General features: G+C 40.2%; 1 protein-coding gene across 1 annotated transcript; it reads left to right on the top strand.

Annotated features, from left to right (window-relative positions):
* Positions 1-27: 27 nt before the first annotated feature.
* camkk2 (calcium/calmodulin-dependent protein kinase kinase 2) lies at positions 28-21,392 on the top strand. Its single transcript, XM_080046203.1, has 17 exons — positions 28-118; positions 5,421-5,725; positions 6,205-6,546; positions 8,761-8,808; positions 10,144-10,197; positions 12,162-12,213; positions 12,403-12,536; positions 13,938-13,974; positions 14,089-14,110; positions 14,324-14,412; positions 15,939-16,138; positions 16,328-16,381; positions 16,514-16,587; positions 16,767-16,854; positions 17,244-17,375; positions 17,525-17,628; positions 18,666-21,392. The coding sequence occupies exons 2-17, from the start codon at positions 5,489-5,491 to the stop codon at positions 18,736-18,738; spliced, it is 1,740 nt and encodes a 579-aa protein (XP_079902329.1). The 5' UTR covers positions 28-118; positions 5,421-5,488; the 3' UTR covers positions 18,739-21,392.
* The last annotated feature ends 1,559 nt before the right edge of the window (positions 21,393-22,951 follow it).

The following is a 22,951-nucleotide window of genomic DNA, read 5'->3' as shown; positions in this document are numbered from 1 at the left end:
GAACAGCTAGCTAGCCGCCGGAGTACACAGACCGACACAGACGCTGCTATAACGCCGCAGCTCGAGAAGGAGAAGGAACCTCACATTTCTCCATTGTTGGCCGAAGTAACACGTAAAGGTACGGTTGAATTTTCTACATGGGGCAGTTTTAGGGTATTTTTCTGTTTTTATGGGCGTTACTCGGTCGCATTAGCATCACTGACTCCTGCCTAGTAACATCTGTATGTTTGACAGATGAAGCAGCTGCTAACGTTAGCTGAGCTGTTTGGCTTTGACGCTTGGAGCTAACTAAGCTTGGTGGGACCTCAGACGGAGAAAACACCCATTTACCCCTGACACAATTTGTGATAATGTTGATAAAACAAGCCACTCACTCGCTTTAATGTTTTTATCCTGTGACAATTCTCAGTTATGAGTGTAGGGTGACAGTTAATGCAAACCACTGCAGTTACAGTTGCAAATAAACGTTATACCGTAACCTTTTATAGCCTACTATCTATGGTTATAACACGCAGTCATCGGTTATTAGTCTTTATGAAATAAATGTAAAAATGTTATTTGTGTTGACGATTCATTTATATGCTAAAAGTAAATTAAAGTTGCTGTGGTTAGTATTGGACATTTTTTCAAATTGTTATCTATGCTTTTTGCAAAGTCCTTTACGAAAGATTACATTCAAAGTCGTCCTAATGTAGCCTGTAATTGTACAGTGTATTTGTGTCAGTGTTTTTAAGCTTATGATGTCTTTAAAAGTTTGTGTTAAATTCACGAGTTATTAACAAGAAAGCTCTCAGCATGAGGTTGCAGTAGTCTATTTTGGTCGTATCATTCATGAATGCAGACTTGATAACCTAGTTGAAATGCTTTTACGCTTTGGCTTGTTATCAAATGGGCTGTAGCCTAAGTCCTATTTTATTTGGGAGAATTTTATACTATCTTTTCTTATCGTGTGGATGCCTTTTATTTAGTAAAATTAAGTTAGTAAGTCGATTAATCCATTATCAATCGAACGTTATCCCAAACAGTTCCAGCTTCTTAAATGTGAAGATTGTTTGATTCAATGTATGCGTTTAATGTTAATGTAAATTTGACACATTAGGTTTTAGTTTCTATTCTAAGGCAGATGTCACATTTAGTTCTTGGGCACTTTGATGCACATTTTCTTTACTATTTTCTGACATCTAATTGAGAAAATCATGTTCAGTTGTAGGCTGTAACGTGAACAGTGAAGTGAAACATCTCAGCTCCCAATTCCATATTTCATATCCTCAGTTATATTGAGCTGTTGGCTGAGGATGCCCATCCCATACGTTGACAGGGGCTTATCTGTTTCACGGCTCTCTGCAGATCACTCACTGGGTCGCCTTGTTGATCTTTTAATGAAAGCTGGGGGATCCTCCTCTGCTCCAGATGGCCCTCTGTGTGTGCTGCTTGTCTGTCTGTGTCACCGTGTCTGTGTCGTTACTAATGCTACAGTACATGGCTTGGACCCCCGCAAGCTCTCTGATAAGTCCTCTCTAACCCCCTCCCCTACTGCCCAGATATACTAGTGAAGGTCAGGTCATGTGACTTTTGTTACCATAAGAGGCGCTGTACCGTACAGCATCTGGAGCCAGGCAGCATCTGTTGGTGTTTCACAAGGCTCAAATCCTAACCGTTTGTTCTTCATCTCCCTGTTGGGATCACCAGGCAGGGATCAGGGAGTTAAGGGCCTCAGCCAGCAGTTCAGTTATCCATGATGTACGGTATATTTCGTCTAGGAAATTTACAGGGAGACCGGCGGGGGCGGCTACACTGTGTTTTGTCTCAGCTTTTTATCTTTGATGATAGCATGGGACTAGATATATGGGGGTTGCCTAACTCTTTGTTTTTTGGTTAGGCACAGTAAATTTCACACTCGTTGACACATCCACTCTGTAGTAACGTAAGGACATAAACTATGGCTCCTGCTAAATGAAAATAATTATGCCACTTTCTTCAAACCACCTCCAAGGGTCATTTATTTAAAGGTGCACAGAGAAACTTTCAGTTTTTGTTAATTCTTGCATGCCCTCTGGACAAAAGTGGTAGTGTTTTCACACCAGCTGTTTTAGGGTGAGCGTACCCATGACAAAGGCCTTAGAAACTACATACAAATAGCATTCTTTTCACTGATGGTCTTGTTTGCTGTTACATGTTATTTATGATCATCATAGGAAAAAAAAATCAGAAATATTAAAAAGTTCCTCGTAGCACCTTTAACTTGCAGTGCTGCAAACTGTACAAGAAGAGCTTGAGAATATTATCCCAGTTTAGAGTTGTCTTTTGTTCCTGTCCTGTTCATTAATCCTGCTCAACTTTGTTTTAACCACATAATTCTGGGGATGACCGTTTTTTAAGGGACATTCAACCTACTGTAAATGGTGAATTGACATTACTTTTCTCTGCTCTTATTGTTTTAACTATTTGATGGCATAAACGGAACAAAATGTTGTCAGTTCTTTGGTTAGGAATGAAATATTTTATTGTAATTGTCTCATGCTCATTGAAAATACATATTCCAGGGGCCCTCCTAACGGATATATCTCCTAACGGATAGCGGGTCTGTGGGTGACCAGATGAGTAGACATGACTGGTGAGCTAGTTGTGTCAGCGGTATGTCGAAGTAGCTTCCTCAGCCCCGAGGTAAAGGATTTTAATGAGTGCTAGGCTAACAGTAGGGTGTTATAGAAGCTCACTTCCATCAAGCTCACTCCACAGAAACCGACTCGGCTGCCTTTTGTGGATTTCTACTGTAGTTGCTGCTGCAAATCCTGCCAACCAGACAATGATTGCTCACACCAAACCACCGTAAACGCTTATTTCCTAATCCTCCTTGGGCAAAAAATTAGAATAGTGTTATTTTGTGTGACATGCAATAAGTGATACTATCCTTTTCACCACCACCGATGGCAAAAACCTCTTAATGTGTCTGGAAACAGGCCTTGATGGCATGCATCACCCTTTATCTGAAAACAAAGTAGGTCAAGCTTAGTAAGTTGCCTCTCCCTCTCTCTGGATATAAAAAGTCTAACGTAGCTGGTGCATTGCATCGTGAGAGCAATTCTTTTTCAGCTGAATGAAATGATCATTTCACTGGGCGTCTCCTTCAAAGAATATTCAGAAAAAACTCAGAGGTCATACAGGCGTCTTCTCAAACACACTTTGAGAAGAAGAAGAAAATCTGATCCCTACCAGAAATAACATACACTGACAGCTGGTATATTAAATATATATAATACAAGTTCCTGCCCATGAATTAATTATGCTGTTATGAGACTGTGTCTTATAACATCACTATATATATAGGCCGGAAATGGAGGTAGAGAGGGCAACTGAAGTGGGTGTCTTTTCCCACACATGGTCTCCATTCTGAACTTGGCTGAAGCCCTCCCACTTTTTCGTTTTTATCATGGCTTCCCCTTGTTTTCCTGTATGGCTGAGATTTATTCAGCTCCCACACACTGACAGTAAGAACCACAATCCTGTAAGAACCATGACGGGAATCAAGGATCTTTCTCTCTCTCTCTCTCTCTCTCTCTCTCTCTCTCTCTCTCTCTCTCTCTGTCCTTCTCCTCCCTCCTTCTCTTCTCTCTCCATTCCTCTAACAGATAATGGGCGGATAATAAGCTGAGTGGACTTGGAGATGGAAATGGCCCTCTTGAAATGATGTAAAAATGTGCTTTACAGATAATAATTAAGCATGTTGTATAACGGACATCAGACGAAGCCTGAACTGTGTTCTTTTATAGTCACATCAAATCTGTCCACTTAAAGCTGAAGTTTTGTGATGCGAGTGTGCGATGTGCTTGCATGTATTAATTAGCACTTAACAGAATGGGTGGGAAAAGTTCACACTCCTCAGATGTTTCATAAGGAAAGAGCTGCATCTGCTTATATTTCAGTGTGATGACGAACAACGTCTCTGATTGTTTTCCCTGCACTCCAGCTGTGAGTGTGTATTATTATATGGTAATTGTACATTTACATTTTTTCATATTTTGACAAAGGATTTTTGCAAGCTCAAAATTATTCCTGGCTAAAAAGAAACAGTTGATGTAAAAAAAAATAGTTTTATCCTTTTATCACTGTTGATATTTTTAGTTGCAGCATGGCAACAGTTCTGTTACACAGAAATTCACTAGGCATTAACATTAGTAATAGGATATTTTTTCAGCGCACACACAGTAGCCCATCGTGAGGACATAATCACTTGTTTTGACAAAAAAGTGATTTTGACAAAAATCATTCCCCAGAATATCTGACTCCACCTTTAAACATGGTCTTGAGACTCCCTGGCCTTTTGAGTAGGTACTCTTAGAAGAGGTAAATCTTCAAGAGATTTTTTAAGATAGAAAAAGAGAGATTCTGCTGATCAAATGGAGTTAGGTTACTCATTTCACCACCACGAGAACCACACAGGAGAACAATTAAGGATTGAGATTTAGATTTTGAGTCAAGGAGAAGGCTCATTTACGTGAATGAGCTAATTCAGGTGCGTGCAATGCCTGTGGCCATGCTGTAGGTGAACTTTAATGACTTGAGCTTAATAGCAGAAGCAACAGGGAGCAAGTAGAGATCGTAATGAAAAGCAGAGTTACATGGGGGTTTTTAGTTGACTCAAGCTCAGATGTGTCCCTGCGTTTTGCACGATTTGATGAGATTTTCCTATGCAGGCTGGCAGTCCTGCTAGAAGAGTGTTGCAGAGTAGTCAAGGCTGAAATGACTAGTGCCTGGAGAAAGAGATAAGCAGCATACATAATCATATGATCATTTGATGTTACGCAACTATAAAAGGAAAATCTTCTAGTAGACTTTGTTGGAGGGAGCGATTCAAAGCTTAGCTACTATTTTGCTGAGGGACTGGCTGCGATCAACAGGGGTTCAGCCTTAGACAAATTGAAGTTTAAGGGAGCGCTGCATCATCCATATTGAGATATCAGCGAGGCAGGTTGAGATCCTTACCAAGAAGGTCTGGTGGGAGGGACAGATAGGGCTATTATGGCAAGAGAAACCATATTCCAAAGGAAGTGGTGTATTTTGAGAAGAGAAAGGGGCCCTGCACGGATCCCTGCAGTACCCCAGTGGAAAGGAAGTTGCCTGTTGACCTTTCTCCTCGCAGTGATCACTCTGTGAGGTAGGTCAATACAGAGGAGCGTCACACCTGAGATGCCAAGTCCAGATAGGTTTGACAGGAAGACTTGCTAGTTCACCGTGTCAAAGGCTGCCAGACAGTCATAGGGTAGATATTCGGAGACATCTTTCCCAGAAAATGCAAAATATTGTGAGGAACCTTTAAGAAGAAGAGATTCACTGCAGTTGGGTGAATATCTGAATTGGCCACTGATGGTCTTTGTTCTGTATTCTTTTCTCATCCTGCATTTTGCCCATGTGTCTTTTAGGCACCAGTTCCCCCACAGAAGTTCCCATCTGATGGAGCAGTGGTTGTCAGTCTTTGTGAAGAGGCACCATGTTTCCTTGTCACGTAAGCCCTTGGCCCTCTGCTGAGCCGCCGGCCCCCTGCGGCAGTCATGCGCCCTCAGCACAGCCCTCGCAACCCCTGCCCGATCTGCTGTGCAGCTGTCCCGCCGCACCTTTGAACAACACCCATTCTGAGACGCCCTCTCCAGACCCCATGGAGTCCCTCATCGTGATCACGGAGTACGAACCCAGCCAACCACCTGGAGAGGCTGGGGAGGATGAGGAGGTAAGATGAAACACACCCAGGTAACACTAGATGTACCAGAGATGGAACCAAGTTTTACAACATGCTCAAGTTTAATCTTTTTTCCAGACATAATGTCCATCTGATTATTGGTGGACATACACAGTACGGATAGGTGGCGGATCCTGAGGAGAATTCATCTGTGATTTGTAGATCCATAACATAATCTAAGAGAATCAAGAATTGACACAAAAGGTTCCTTTATTAGTTAAAAAATGTTCTTTCCCCATGTGTTGTACTGAATTGTGTTATATTCTACAGATGTTAATATTATTGTATTTATCTGGGAAAGAGCAGCAAATGTTGTGGTTTTCTGCTGGAAAATAGGCACAAACTCCATTGTCTCGTTAAGAGTTTATACAAACAGACACATACTACACGATGACTATTGTATAATAACCATACATAGACAAGCATATATGTGACATTTAACAGGAAATGTAAATATGATCACATCTCAGGATGAAGAAATGGACAGCTCTGAGACCCCCGAGCCAGCCTCCTCTATGGCGGCACCTTTCCGGACTCCTTCCTGTGACCTGCTGTCCCACACGGTCAGCCGGCCGGAGGCTCTGCTGCCCGTGGGCCAGGAGCAAAGGGGAAGGTTGAGCATGTCGGACAGGAAACTGTCTCTGCAGGAGCGCTCGCAGACGTTGGCATCGCCCTGCAACTCTCCTGGACTTAACGGGCGCTACATTTACCCGTCACTACCGTACTCCCCCATCACATCACCCCACTCCTCTCCACGCTTGCCCCGCCGGCCCACTGTGGAGTCCAACAGTGTTTCCATCATAGATCTCCAGGTATGATCAAGCCTTGAGGATAACGGGTTAAAAAAATAAATAATTAAAAATGCTCTGGTTCTGATTACACAATATTTATTTTGAACCAATCGCGGCAGTTCTCTGCCCGAATGTTCTATTCAAACAATGACTGTTGCCGGGAAGACCGTTTGATACGGCCACGCCCACACAGTCCTGTCAAACATTCTAGACCGTAAAAAAGCAGTTTTATTAACTACGTTTTATAATATTTATGAATATTTATTATCAATCAGATTTTTGTAGACACCAGACTTTCATATCATATATTGATGTTTACTACTTTAGACCAGGGTTCCAGAGGCTTTAATATTGATCTACTGTAGAATCAAGTTAGTTTTCTTCGTCCGTGATCAAAAGATGATAAAGAAATCCCAGGAAGTTAGCCAATATGAGGTAACATCTTTTGTGATTTCATAACATGTTGTCTAGTCTGCACCATCTGACCGCTGTTTTTGACTTCAGTGCATAAAGCATTAAACATGGGCAAACACACTAACTATTGTTCACACAGAGCCAGGCTCGTACAGAGGTGCTCTACTTGAAAATATGTTAGTTATCAAAATATCAGGATCAACTGAAAGTAAGCAGAACTACATGTGCATTTGTCTTAAAAGCAGCAGCACACTGGTTAAAGACTGAGCTTTGTGGACGCAAAGGTAAGTTTTACAGTCTCAATAGATGTAGATAATAGCTGTGATCCCTGTCAAACGTAGATGCCAATACATGTTATTGTCATATACTGTAGGTAGAATCTCTTTTAGACAAACAAGCTGCAGAGGTTCTCCTATATGGCATTTAGAGCTGATGTACATTTTTGCTTTCGCAGAATCACATATTGTTGATGTGAAAAAATACATAAAAAGGTTATAATTAGGTGAAATGCTTTGGGTGGTGGAGACTTTTGCACCAGGTGATTGGCAATTCTTTAAATATATTTAGACTGGCAGTCAAATAAATTACATTTAGTCATGTATTTTTAATGAGGAACTAATAAGTTGTATGTGATTAACTGAAAACCTTGCTTTTCTCTGAAAGGGACAACATGCACCTGGACAGTGATTGTAGACTGTAGAGCAGCGGTTTTCAAACTGTGGGGCGCGCCCCCCTTGGGGGGCGCGGGGTTATGGCAGGGGGGGCGCGGATGAATATGTATAAAAAAAAACACAAACTGAAAAAAAAAAAAAAATTATTTTTATTTTTTTTAGTTTGTGTTTTTTATACTAAGATCACGGCATAGCTGGACAAGATTTCTTCTGCTTCATTCTTCTCACTGCATTTAAATGCATTCAGTATATTACAGAGAAATAGGTCTCGTTAAAGAAAAAGAGCACCAAGGCTAAGCCCAACCCAGAGGACCCGGCATAATTTTTTTTATTTTATATTAATATTTTTATGGAAAATCCATGTGTCCTTCTTCAATAGCTTCTAATTCATCAGACCCAGTGTCTCCAAATTATTTGTTCACACAAAATTCCTCATATTTAGCCTCTTAATGTTCCTCTCAAAGTGCACCAGATTCATGCATTTCACTTTAAAAATTTTAAAAAAATCTCCCGGGGGGGCATACCCCCGGACCCCCCTACGAGGGTCTGGTTCTCCACTGGCTACTATTTTCCTCCAACAGGACATTGGAGGCACTGGCGAAAAAACACTGGATGTGTGATTGACATTTAACTAGTCAATAATTTGGGCAAGTCTGTCTGCCTATCTTTCTCACTCCGCTGCACACTCAGTCACTACTATCCATGCTTCAAGGAAGCTGGATTAAAACACTGGATTAAGATGTTAAAATGTATGAAAAAATTAGTTTTTTGGCGGGGTGGGGGGTGGGGGGGCTCCGCTGAAATTTGTTCTCTGAGGGGGGGCTCACTCTCTCACACTTTGAAAACCCCTGCTGTAGAGTCCATACTGACATGCTGACAAACACAGCAAATATGTCTCGAGTTGGAAGACCTCAGACCCCTTTAGGGAACACTGATGTTCAAAACACTGCACTTATGAGTTTTATGGTTGAAAACTGAAATTAAAAGGTATTTTTATGACAGGATTTTGCATGGCATTCTTAGGAAAAGCTTATTTTTTTATCTTTCAAAGAATGCTCATCAAGTATCTAGTGCATCTAACTGCTGAGACATCTGATGTGATTTCATTTCCCATTTTTCTCCCCTTTTCTCTTACCTCCCTTTCTTCCAGGACTGTGTTCAACTCAACCAGTACAAGCTGAAAGATGAGATTGGAAAGGTACCATTTGAGACAACTCACTGATTGCTCCCTTTCACTGACTCCCTTCCATTCTTTCTTCTCCCTTCCGCCTACTGCATGTCTGTCAAGTAGCGCATATCATCAAGGACGAGCAATAACAGTCCCTGATATCCCCTCTCCCGGCTGTCCTCCTTTTCCCAAACTCTGTGTAAACTACCATGCCATGGGAGAGTTGGAAGATGGATGAGAGGCTGGTATAAATAGAACTCTCTAAGGGTTATGCAGGCCGGGCTAAGTGGATAGTCGGAGAGTGTGGGGAGGGTTAATGTGTGTACTTTTTAGATTGTGAGTGAGACAGAATGTGCAGGTCGATGGATTTCTGCACGTAGGTATCAATCAATCAATCAATCAATCAATCAGACTGTATAGCACTTTTAATACAAGCACACACACACACACACACACACACACACACACACACACACACACACACACACACACACACACACACACACACACAGAAGTGTAGTAATGACTTGAAGACATTTATTAAATACAGGAACTGAGCTGAACTGAGGAAACACCAGACGCAAGAAACTTAAAATAAAAAAGATGAAATAAGTACATTTAAATGAATAAATACAAGCTCTAACAATGGCTAACAAGAACTCCTTGTTAACAAGAACGCTCCTGAGTGTTGTTTCTTAAAAGAAATCCATGAAATTCAAATAAAAAAATAAGTTGAATACAAACAACTAATACAATCAATTATAAATCGAACTAAAATCAAACCCATTACACATACGTATAAATAGGTAGACATATTTACACATATAAATAGGTAGACATATTAATGTATGTGGTTTTGCGTTCGCCAGAGACAATTGGAGCTTTTCATGGCTGTTGGAGAGCCTCCTGTTATCAGATCATCTCTGGGACTGAAGGGAGAGCTCTCCAATCTGCTCTCCCAGCAGGAACCGCTCTCTCCCTTTCCCCCTCCGTTTTCTGTTTGTTTTATGGGCATGGATTTGTGCACGCACAGGTTTCTAATTGGGCCTTGTTTTTACCCTGAATTTCCTGTGTGTGGGCAGGGGAGCTTGATAGCATAAGCCAGATCCAGTTTCCTTAATTATCCTGAAATAAAAAATGAAAGAGAGAGGGAGATATGATTTGGATTTCTCTGTTCTCACTATGAGGCAGCTGGTACTCTTTCAGCGTACACTGTCAGCCCACACGCTTCCCTTGTATGTTTGCGTATTTGTTCCTGTGTGTATTTATATTGCTTTGAGAAACGTTTATTTTATTTTATTTATTAAGAACTGACGGCGACTCTACTTCACTTTATCTATTACATTTTTCTTATTTCCGGATCAGGGCTCCTATGGTGTCGTCAAACTGGCTTACAATGAGGATGACAACACTTACTATGTAAGTTTGCCACGCACACATGAATACAGATGTGATTTATGTAAACTGTTAACACTGTCTCGTTCCTTGTCAATTGTGACACAAACACGAGAGAGAGAGAGAGAGAGAGAGAGAGAGAGAGAGAGAGAGAGAGAGAGAAAGAGAGAGAGAGAGATGCCTCATCAAAACATTGTCACTTTTACTGGTGTGATTTTTATGAAAAACCTCCACATAGGAAAATGTCTCTAGTTAATTTTGCCTCACTGAGTACTGTCATAACACATCAGCCTGAGCTTTTGTGTTTTCTGCTAATGATTATTGCTGCATGAATTTGTCATGACGTGGGGATTATTTTAGTATTGTTCCCAAGTGAGTTGTGACAAAGCCCACATGTCAAAATTGGTGATTATATCATTGGCATAATAACTGAAGGCAGAGGCTATTACAAAAAAGTCTGTTTCGGCTGCTGCGCCGTGGCAGTGACCTGAGCACCCTCACGCTGTTATTGGTTGAGGGTTCAACACCGCTCAATTGATTGAGTGTGTGGGTGTGGGGGGGAGGGTGTGACTTTTGACAGTCAAAATACAAATCGTTGGATTAGATCAGTGCTTCTCAAATGGTGGGGCGCGCCCCCCTGAGGGGGCGCCGTGAGTTGTCTGGGGGGGCGCGGGCTGCCTTGATTTCCAACTGACCAAAAAATAAATAAATAATAATATTTGGTATTTTATTTAATAATAAAGTGCTAGCAAGCGCAATGTGTGCTTGTGTATGGTCATATGTATCTGCGCGAAAGGCCACGATTTGCAGTAAATAAATGTCCACATGTGTCTCCAAGTGTCTCTGTAGGCTATTTAAAAAGAAATCAAGCAAGTAGACTAATAATAACATTAATTAATTATTGGTCATCGCATCACAGAAGGCATATTGGCCTATAATAATAAAAAAACACCACCTTAACTATGTTTACAGTTTAATTTTTTTTTTAATTAAATGCAAACCTCAGTGAATCATTTGCTCTTGTTTCTCTGTCCTGAGATTCTCACAGACTGAGCAGTCTTGTTTAAATGTTACAAATTGAGCTAATAAACTGAACTTTGAATTTTTTTGCTGCAGAAGTTATCTCAGCAAATTTTTGTTATCTAATTTGATAATAAGGTGATTGTATGCAGAATGCTCGTGCCAGAAACTCATACAGTGGTTTTGTACAGATAAATAAATACATATTAGCAGGTTCTCAATAGTATTTAAATTTGGGGGGGGGGGCAGGAAAACATTTCTGTCCCATAGGGGGGGGGGGGGGGGGGGGGCATGACAGAAAATAATTGAGATCCACTGGATTAGATGTTTGAAGGCATCATTTATTTTGTCATTAAAAGGGAAAATCATGAGAAAGGCTGTTTTATTTTGGCAATGACTATCATTTGAATCACTTAAAGTGTTACAGTCCTGCCACAGACCAGGCAGAAAATGTGTTTGCCATACATTTGTTGTCTATCTCCTTATATTGTTTACTGTATATGTTCATCAGAATATAATGCAAAATGTCAGTGTATTTACTTTCACAGTGTATTTAATTTTACTTGTGTTTTCGGGAAAATAAAACAAGTGAAGTTAGCTTACATGACTCAGAAGTCCACCAGTTTGATTAATATAGTCCAAAATAATTGTATGAATTACATTAGCATACTAATACTGGTGGGTTTGATTAACAGTCACTTGCTTGGTTGCGTGGCAGCAGGAACAGCCAGTATATTCACTTGATAGTCTAGCTTTTATAATCGTTTCTGCTGATGACGTCGCTAGTCAATGTTAGGAGACACAAATACACAAAGCATGTTCAAGGTGAGGGGAGAAAATTATCCGTAGGTGTGTGAGTGGGTGCATTGCCAGTTATGCATCACCACAGCCTGCTGTGTCTTATTCTTTTCTCTTTCTCCGATCCTCCCCTCTCTCCAAATCCAATCTCTTGTTCTCTCTCTCCGTAGGCGATGAAGGTGTTGTCGAAGAGGAGGCTGATGAGGCAGGCAGGTTTCCCACGTAAGTCTGGAGCCAGGGGCAGATGGTTTACACAGCAGAGAGCCCAGTCTGTTGTTATGCTCCAGTGGTACATGAACACCGCATACCAAAACTGAAACCCACCTCGTCTTTTTGTCCTTTTGCTGTCCTTGCCCTATCCTTCCTCTCACCTGTGACCAATGCCCCACACCCACATTGTCCCACTCTCAGGGCGACCCCCCCCTCGTGGAGCCAAAGCAGCCCCTGAGGGCCCCCCTCAGCCCAAAGGACCCCTGGAACGGGTCTATCAAGAGATTGCCATCCTGAAAAAGCTGGACCATCCTAATGTGGTCAAACTAGTAGAGGTGAGTTCTTGTTTTTCTTATTTTTTTTTTACTTAAAGCGGATACGAGTAACATTTAAATATCTTTTAAACAACCTCATGTTTCCTCTGATAATCATAAATTACCTTTAACAGCAAACGAGACCATCAGTGCAAAGAAAGACGTTTTTATATAGTTTTTATTACTGCTTTTGGTCTGGTCGCACACCCAGTCCGATTTTCGGTTCGCTCGTGCAGGCTCTATGGTCACATATCTGTATTGGTTGCAGATTTCAGTGTGGCGCTGCAACGCGATTTGAGAAGCCTATCCCTCCAGGTGAGGGAAGTGGAGCGGGAGCCTTGTTTGAGACAGTTATTTGTCGTCATAAATGACTGATAACGGGGCTGAACCATCAAAGAAAAAAAAGAGAATGCAATGAAGAAAAGCGAAAAGGGAGAGTGAGTGATAGGCGGGCGGGAGGACGTTGCCAAGCAACGTGTATACAATTTCACGAGAGCGAAACTAGACTGCTAAATGAATGAGCGGTTGGTACTAACACAAAGTTTGCTTTGCTTCACCATCATCAGATAACCATTATCTGAAATAGTCATTATTTACATCAACAACACAAACACATTACCTCATCGTGATCCATAGTCTACTAACTGCCGTCTCTCATTCATTCGCTTTCTGTGAGGACACAGCTCCGTGAGAGAGAGAGTAGTTAGGTGACGCTGCTGAATCAACTCATTGCAAGCAGGTGTGTGTACTGACTGGCATTAGTTGATGCAGTGTCAAAACCACTCTCACGGAGCCGAAAAGAGTCCTCACACTTTCAACACACGAACATGCACTATATTGCGCCCTTCTCAGTCCACGCTCACGCGCCTGGCACGAGCATTTGCGACAGCGGGCGTCGTAAAAATACTACCGCTTTTGTCCAAAGGGGACGCCAACGTGCCATCTTACTCGTAGTGCCTTTAAGATCTGATTATAACGCCTCTTTTTTCAAAGAGCAACAAAGGCATGTGGCCAACTCCCTAATGGAACAATTTAGAAAACTAGGCCTCAGCAGAGCGTGAGAAGAAAGAACCTTTTAGAATCAAAACAGCTACCTCCATTATTTCAAATTACCTTTTTGTTCATTTTTATAATGGGGAAGCAAATCAAAGTTTGAGAATTAGCAATGAGTGAAACCTCCTGGCTCTTTAAAGGGCCTCAACCACGACAGAATTGCTTTACAATACGGTTGGTTGTTTGTGAAACATTCCCATTGCTTTTGCACTCATTTCATGTTAAGGTCGAAGAAGATTTGCAATCTGCGATTATTAGCAATTTCAGTGTCGAGCTGTATTTATTTTCACTGCATACAAAAGATGGTATATTGTGTGTGTGTGTGTGTGTGGGTAGACTCATTTCCATTTCTCTGTGATTTGGTGCCAGGTTTTGGATGACCCCAGCGAGGACCATCTGTACATGGGTACGTTGTGACCAGACAAACACCCCTTAAACTCACATCACACAAAAACATATTTTTTGTTTGTTGTTCACCGTAAAGCTTTTATCATTAACCTCATCTGTTTTTCTGTGACAGTGTTTGAGCTGGTCAAGCAAGGGTAAGCTAAGCCTTTTTATGGTAATGATTTTGACACTGGAATGACCTCCATCTCTTTAGTTGTGACTGCTAACTGAGTGTGTGTGTGTGTGTGTGTGTGTGTGTGTGTGTGTGTGTGTGTGTGTGTGTGTGTGTGTGTGTGTGTGTGTGTGTGTGTGTGTGTGTGTGTGTGTGTGTGTGTGTGTGTGTGTGTGTGTGTGTGTTTTGTATTCAGGGCTGTGATGGAGGTGCCATCAGATAAACCTTTCAGTGAGGACCAGTCTCGCTTTTACTTCCAAGACCTGCTAAGGGGAATCGAGTACTGTGAGTCTCCTAAACCTCCTGTTACTCTTCCACTCAGCAATCTCCATTATTTCAAATTACCTTTTTGCTCATTTGTATAATGGGGAAGCATTATAAAAAGCATAAACAAGCATTGAGCATAAACAAAGGGCTGATTAGGGCTGTGTATCTTTCTCTCTCGCTGCTTCTCCCTAGGTCCTTCTTCATTTGGTCCCGGTAGTCCTTCTTTAATTTTTTCAGTTTGTGTTTTATCTGTTTGACGTTTTTTTGTCAAACCCTGCAATAGCCATCTCACGCCGGATTTGCTCCAAAATGGCTTTTGTTTATGTGGCTCCCTTAAGTTTATTCTGGGCCTTTGTTGAGGACCACAGTGCAAGGAGACAGTGTCTATGTGTTCCAATACACATACTTCCCTGCTATGTAGTATGGTAGAACAAGATTTAGGATGTCCAAAAGTGGTCAGTTTTAATATGCTTAAAAGTACCCAGATGCATACTTCATCCGGTTGAGATATTTTAGTGTTGAAATCAGCATGCTAATTGGGTGATTTTGACCCACTATCTTTTCAAAAATGGGGGTCACGAAGTTTAAGTTTGTCTCCTTGGTCATGATGATCCCACCTTCAGCCCCTGATGTAGTAAATATATATTCACAATAACAGATTCAAATTCCTTTGAATTGCAACTTAAAAATTAAATTAAATTAAGATTCAGAATTCTTTTATTCAGTTTGAAATAAAGAAGAAATGAAATTAAAAGAACATGTAATGTGTCATGAAGGGTATGTTATAATTCAAACATAACCCTTCTTGGAGAAAATGTACACATCAATGAAACTATTTTGTTGCACAATTAGTTTAATACACAATGATATCCTATATTTAGCTCTACTTGCCTTTAACATTGTCCATACATCTTTTGTGTAGCCCATAGAGATAAAGGTCTAAATGGTCAAAGAATTATATAAGCGTTGTATCAAGATTAAGCTGTTTTATATCTAGAGCTCCTGTCCTACAATTCTCCCATGCTATTAAGTCCTTTGTATTTGCTCTTCTTGACTCTTACCACCATCAAAGCTTATTTCAAATCATCCCAGTGGTTCTTAATGCATTTCAGCTCAATAGAAGAGGTTTTTTCACTAAGAGTTGCACTGAGGAAGGGAGCCTTAGATAGAAGATAACCTTTAATTCTTAAATCATTATAAGCAGTCATACTTGAAGACAGGCTTCCTCTCTAAAGTGAACAGAGTTAGAAAATGAGATTTCGACAGATTTGTACGACACACTTCTTTCTTATTTACACATCTTATACAGGAACTGTTTAGTCTTTCTGTTGATGGCTCTAATTGCTGAAATGTTTATCCAACTTTCTATGCATGCATTTTTTTCCCATGCTGTCAAGACAAGAATTTATTTTGTTATACCCCCCTCTTAATCCAGATTTAGGTTTCACCAAAGAGATTATTCATAACTTCTTCCAATTAGCAGAATTCCTCAAATGGAATCTTTGTGCTGTAATAAGCTTCTACAAATGTGTGTGTTTGGACAGTACATTACCAGAGGATCATCCACAGAGACGTCAAACCCTCCAACCTGTTGGTGGGAGAAGATGGACACATTAAGATAGCCGACTTCGGAGTCAGTAACCAGTTCGAGGGGGCCGACGCCCTGCTGACCAGCACAGTGGGAACACCTGCTTTCCTCGCCCCTGAAACGCTCTCTGAAACCAGAAAGAACTTCTCTGGAAAGGTGAAGGAACAGTTGGCTCACTAGCGCCCTCTGGGGATGATTGTCAGAAATACCAGAAACTTTAGATTTTCAAAATAACGTTCTTACTATTCATATGGAATGTACTGTCAATGTCCAACACTATACTGTTAGCATAGTACATCCAAATACATTAGCATTTATCATGTTCTTTTTGTTTTCATCCTCCAGGCGTTAGATGTTTGGGCCATGGGAGTGACTCTTTATTGCTTCGTCTTTGGAGTGGTGAGTGTGTTCTTTGGAGAAATCAGACACTACTCAATACTGCTATTTTTTGTATTTGTTGTTTGAGAGTCGCTCCTGAGTGTCAATCTGCTGTTCTTTTCGTTGAAACCAAATCCCTGCATTCATTTACAGTGTCCGTTCATGGACGAGCGCATCCTCAGTCTTCATCAGAAAATCAAGACACAACCTGTGGAACTTCCTGAACAGTCAGTTCTATTCCTCCAATCATCCTGTTTCGAAAGTATTACACTGCCCAGTTGCTGATGTTTATCAAATGAAATAGCTGTCAACACAATAGTTTTATTTCTGTAATTATACATTAGTTTACTTAATCTTGTTTTCTGACTTTTATTTTTACAAAATGTGGTGCTTCCTTTCTCAACAGTGCTGAAATATCGGACGATCTCAAAGATTTGTTGCTGAAAATGCTGGACAAAAATCCAGAGACAAGGATATCAATCCCACAGATTAAGGTAAACTTTTGGCCAAACTGCTGGTATCCATTATTTAGCTTTAGGTATTACAGTATAAGCGGTTCTGTGAACCACCTAACCAAATCACCATACAGGAACCTATCCTTTGGTCTGAAGTGCACAAAAAGCTATCCTGATGTTGATGCCTCAGTGAAAATATAAACCTTTTGATGTCTCTTTCTGTTAAAATGCTTCTGTTTGTCAGCTTTATATTCTTTGCCATTTGCAATAATGCCTTTCTTATGTTAATCAAAGCTGTATCCTGCATAGCTTAACTTGATCTTTCTTTTAAGAGGAATTTGTACTTACATCACCTCTGTAAAACATGTATTTGTTTTCATAATGAAATACATGAAGGAGTCATTTGTTTTACTGATGCTTGTGTCCAGGTGCACCCATGGGTGACGAGGCACGGTGCTGAGCCTCTTCCACTGGAGGACGACAACTGCTGTTTGCTGATTGAGGTGACGGAGGAAGAGGTGGAGAACTCTGTCAAACACATCCCCAGCCTGGCTACAGTGGTGAGCTTGGCAACTAGTTTTTTTTAAAGAAAATAAACTCACAATGAACAGATGAAGTCAAACATCACCGATGGTTGCGGTTTATTTTCTATAGTAGAGCCACACTGAGAGAGGCGCATGAAACAAATTTGATCACTATTCCGTTTCAGATCATGGTGAGAACTATGCTGAGGAAGCGCTCCTTTGGGAACCCCTTTGACTGGGCCCGTAAAGAGGACCGCAGCAGTTTGGGTGCTCCGGCTCCAACGCTCACGTAAGGATTGTGTACAGAATGTAAACGCTGCACAGCTTTTAAAAGTAATGGTATGAGTCATATCCTCACTTAGAGCTGCTGCGGCCGTTTATACTCTGATAATAATGTCTGTACGACCAGCTAATGTTTTTCTAGAAGACTGTAATTATTTCTCTCAGAACAGGCAATGTGAGATACGGCTTCATTCATTGTAACCACATAAGGTGAATAACTTTAGGGCAACTCTGGCCTGCCCTAGGGATGTTTTTAATGGCAGACAGTATACTGGCATGATGCAAACATCTGTATTCCTCCATATGGCTTTAATGGTCAAACACTCTTGTGCATTGAGTTTGTAATCTAGCATCTGCTAGTCGGGCAGTCTGTGGTAAGATGATTTGTTTAAGGGTGATCTTGGTGTAGCATGTGTTGTACAGTGCAGAAAAAAACCCATTTGACCATAAGCAATTAAAAAGTATTCATGGAGTTAAAACTAAATGCTATGACAAGTGATCAAAGCTGTGGGTAAATACTTACAGAATCTATATTCTGAGCACCCGATCTGTAGGATAACTCACAATGTTATGGAGACACACACACTGGCATCAACACCTGCACAATGCAATCCTGTTTTAGTTGATACTGTCTGGAAGGTGTTGATACAATGTTGCAATAATATTAGAAACTGCAGTTTGTTTTGATTGGCGTTATATTATAAAGTGTTATTGTGTAAGGCAGCCAAATACACATTTACACTTTCCCATCATAAACACCAAAATACTGTTGCATGTATAACGCTCCAACACAGTCAAAATGAAAGTAGCGTTTTGTCCATGCTCATCATTGCGGGCCCAGAGCATACATTGTCTTGATAAGTTGTTGCTCATTTATTTGTCTCCTTGAACAAACATGATTAACTTCTTTACTGTAACGTTACCCATTCCCCCCCTATTCTAACAATGGATTGGTTTGCTTTCAGTTCTTAAACATAGGTAGCTTTTTCCCTTCTCTGTTCAGAGGTTTAACTATCTATCTCTGTGTCTCTGGCTGCTTCTCAGAAAACAGGAGAGTGGTGATGGCGTGAAGAGTATGGAGCTGCCCCATGTGGGAGAGGACCAGGCTCTTTCCTGATGCAGATGATTTATAATGCACGCTCGCATCAGCCTGCCTGCAGCCACACAGTGCGACGCCCCTTTACTCACAGCTTTTCTACTTGCAGACAGACGCCTTTGTACACTTCTTGGGAGGTGGACGAGTGTGGCGTACGCACGAAAAAGCGGGAGGAATGAAGGATCTAAAGGCACTTTGACATTTGTACCACTTTTATTCCATTCTCTCGACTTCAAAATGCTCCATTTTGGGTTGCAGGACTTGAGACTGCCCTATGGGATCCTTCCACCAGAGGACCCTTTTGAACCTTAAACCTGTCTTCAACACACTCTCCTCTCCTATTCTCTTGCATGCATTTATAGTCTTAGCATGCTTTGTCTCAGGCTTTAACTGTAGTTTACAGTTTGGTGTTTTACCGTAGTTTAGCCACATGTGTTTTTCCTCATCTGTACATGATCAGTCTTTCAGGTACACAGGGCAAGGGAGCAGATGATGGTTAATGGGCAGCGGTGCTGGTCTATCACCTGGGCACTCTCTTTATATTAGTAGGTTTAATAGGTTTCTTGACAATGATTGTCTGGTTCACTCTGCTGCAGACAGAGTAGCAGTGCCCAGTTTTGTAACTTGTTGGAGAATGAAGAATCTGTACAGTTTCTCCCAAAATGAAAATGAGGGGAGAGTAAAAATGTTTACTTCATTGAATGCATGTGTTTACTTTCCCAATGCAACGACTATGTAAGCTATTTATATACATTTGCACGCTCATACACACACGTGTTTCAAGTTTTGTTTTTTTTGTTTTTCTTATCACTGGTATTTGTATTAAGGCTCCAATTAATTACATTCAATAGAAAGCTTTAAACACAGTTGCTACAGTACATTGTGAACCTTTACTGCATACATGATAGCATAGAAAATGGGATTTTCTTCTTTTGCAAAGCTAGAGCTTTCATTCATCTTTTTTTAAGTGAATAATGATAGAATTTGTATGTGTCTGCTGTATATTTACAAATACCGATCTACCAAATGCATACTATCTGAATGTGCTGGTGAATTTCTGTTTGTGTGGCCATTGCCTGCAATGGATAACGTTTTTTTATTTTTTAAACCGCAAATCAAGTTTTCTCCAATTGTTTGGAAAAAACAAGGCTGTGGAGACTCATGTTTTAACTGTGTCATATATTTGTTTCACTTCTTCACTTCAATTGTATGTTAGTGTGTGTAGACTGAAAACAGAAAACAATGACTATAGAACCTCAAATTAAAAGTGTTTCATTTGTTTTGTAAGAATTACTAATGTTTTGAAACTGCACATTTTCAAAACACCAAGAATTATGTCTTGTTTTGTAAAGTATAGTAAAGTAACGTTAATGAAAACAAACCTTTAAACTATTCCCTTCTTTTTTCAGCTTTTAGAGCAGGCTACCAACTGAAATTCTGAGATGGACGCATAGTGCAGCTGCAGAGTTTTTGTACAAATCTATGCATGACATATCTGTAGATGGTGTTCATAAAAAAACATTGTCATCTTTGGTTGGAGGAGAATGCCTCTACAAATATTTCAAATTGATTATAAAGTCCTTTTTTTGTTGTTGATGCATTTCATTTTTGATGATCCCAAAGTAGAAAATAATTTTTTCCCACGTTTGTTATAGTATACCTTTCATTTTCTGTCCTTAATTTTTCCACATCTGTTGGTGTTAGTTTAGAGAATGTCAAATAGAATATTGACACAATATTAATTATAACATTTGATGCTTCCACACACTAATTACTTCAGCACTTTAGTGTTGAATAAAGGGAAAAGGGACCTGTTTTTCGTTTTTACATACTTTTTGCATGTCACTGAACTGTCTGTTTTTTTAAGAGCAGTACTATGCATACGATGTGTCTTTCTCTGCATGGTGCAGTGGTATGCCCCGGCAGATTGTCACGTACAGTGTGCACGCTCGGTGGCTGGATGAGGGGGGCCGTATGTGGTTGACTGATTCCAATTTAACTTTGCTTAACCAATTGTTTTTTCAAGTAAGATGTAATTAAGTAGGGCTCTCTCCTGTGGAGTGCTGCACTCTGGCTTTAGGACATTATTGTACAGTACATTTGAAGAATATACACTCAATCATGAGAACCAATGAATTTTAATGGACATGATTTGGTCATAAAATTTTAACTTATTGCAAAAATGCCTCAATTTATGTTATACTATGAAGTGTCAGTTCATTTTAACCTGCGTCTCATAAAATGTATTAGTGATTTGACGTTCTGACACTGTAAGTCGCTATAGACCTTTGTTATCTAAGATAAGAGTTTTTACCTAGCGCAAAACCAGACTGGTACTTCCCCTTTGGTGTGAATATTTTGCCCCCCCCCCATTACCAACAAAAATATACTGAAGGACAGTTAGGGTCTGAATACAGGGTGAGAGACAAGCTGTAAGATACATCTTTTATATTCTACATACGGTATTAAAAGCTGTAGTCTGTTTACTCACAGTCTTTGCCCTTTCTAATCAGAAGGGCCCGGTTCAGTGAAAAACCTTTATTGCTCACAGGACTTTGCATTCTGTAGTGTGAATTGATTTCATTATGAGTTTTTGGGTCTGTTTTCCCATAAATGCATGCCAACATACTGAATACATACCACTGTATTGTCATAGCATGAGACGTCCTTGACAACAAGATGGGACCTTTCAATTATTTATTCTATACATAATGTATCTAGTCATCATTTGAATAAAATATGATTGCCTTTCTGTAACATTGTTTGGTCTTTTTACATTTGTCCCCCTGTGCCACTGGCTCCTCCTATTCATTTCCAGCTCTGAGGCTGAATGAAGAGTTTTATTCCACACAGAGATACATCTGTGTTGTCTTAAACCACCACTGCTTTAATACACAATATTCTGACCTCTTCATTTCAAACTGGCTTCTTCTATCCACCTTTCATCATTTATGTATTTGTGTATTGACCCTTTTAATTCTTACAACACGAAAACATCCAGTCAGATTTTCTTGTAAAGCCCTGCTGCGCCAATGGCATCCACTGGGAAGTTTACATGTAGTGAACCATATTCATGCTTTTTTTAAATTGGACTGACACAGTTTGATCTGGGTGTTTCTTTAGGAAGCACTCTCTGAATGGCAAGATATTGTGAGTGGCACGTCCTCTGTAACATTGTTTGGTCTGGATGTTATTAAGCTTCAGTTCCAGAAGTGGACCACTAGTGTGTGCTGCAACATTTCTGAAGGAGAATGGTATTTATTTTTGAGAGTCTCGACTCGAGTATCACATGTTGTTCCTTTCTTATTTCAACAGCAATTTTTCCCAACTTCTTTTAATTGAATGCACTTAAACATCTGCAACATTAATACTGTGCAGATTAATTGGGGTTTGTTTTTACATTTGATTTCCTAGTTGTTTTCGAAATGTTTGACTCATATTTAAGAAGCACATTTTTTTCATGTGACTTGTTTTTTAAATGTGTGTGTTAACACGAGAAACCTCTGCAATTCAAACCTTAGTCACCTTGTAGTTCCTCTTACTGCCACTAGATGCTGACTTCATCAAACTCACCCAAATAGTTTGATCTTATCATCCTGAGTCAGACTTAAGCCAAACAGATTTCTTTCTCTTCATTTTCTTGTGAAAGATAAATGCTGTTGAACTGTCAGCTCCTTGGAAATTCTATGTGAATTTGGAGGCTTGGAATTGTCAAAGGGATTTACATTTTCTTTCATAGTTATAATGCAGCACATTTACATTACATATCATGACATCATTTCGAAAAAAATTATTGATTTTATTTATCCTTGTGTAGTGTGTTGCTTGCTTTGCACACAGCACTTGTCAGTTTTTCGCTGTGGAAAATATGTCAACACACAAAGAATTTGACCCCAAGGCTCCGCACCTCAGTGGAAGTTTACGGAGCCCCTAAAGGGACATGGAGGAAAAAAAAAATTTTCGTAAAAAAAAAAAAAAACTTCAAACTCGAGATCTCGAGTTTGAAGTCAAGATCTCGAGTTTAAAGTCAAGATCTCGAGTTCAAAGTCGAGATCTCGACTTTGCCTTCAAACCTCTCTCACCGTCACCAATGGTCCATGCATCAAAGGCATATCAATTAATTTATGGGAAACCACACAATAGTGTCATGGAGGAGTACTTGGAGCATTCTTTTCTCACACTAACACCAAAATACAACCTATTAGGCCTAAATCTAACGTTTATTATGCACATT

This window comes from Ammodytes marinus (genome assembly GCF_949987685.1).
Source record: "Ammodytes marinus genome assembly, chromosome: 18".
In the NCBI taxonomy this organism is placed as follows: Eukaryota; Metazoa; Chordata; class Actinopteri; order Uranoscopiformes; family Ammodytidae; genus Ammodytes; species Ammodytes marinus.
Note: the sequence above shows the minus strand (reverse complement) of the source record. Positions and strands in the feature narration are given on the sequence as shown.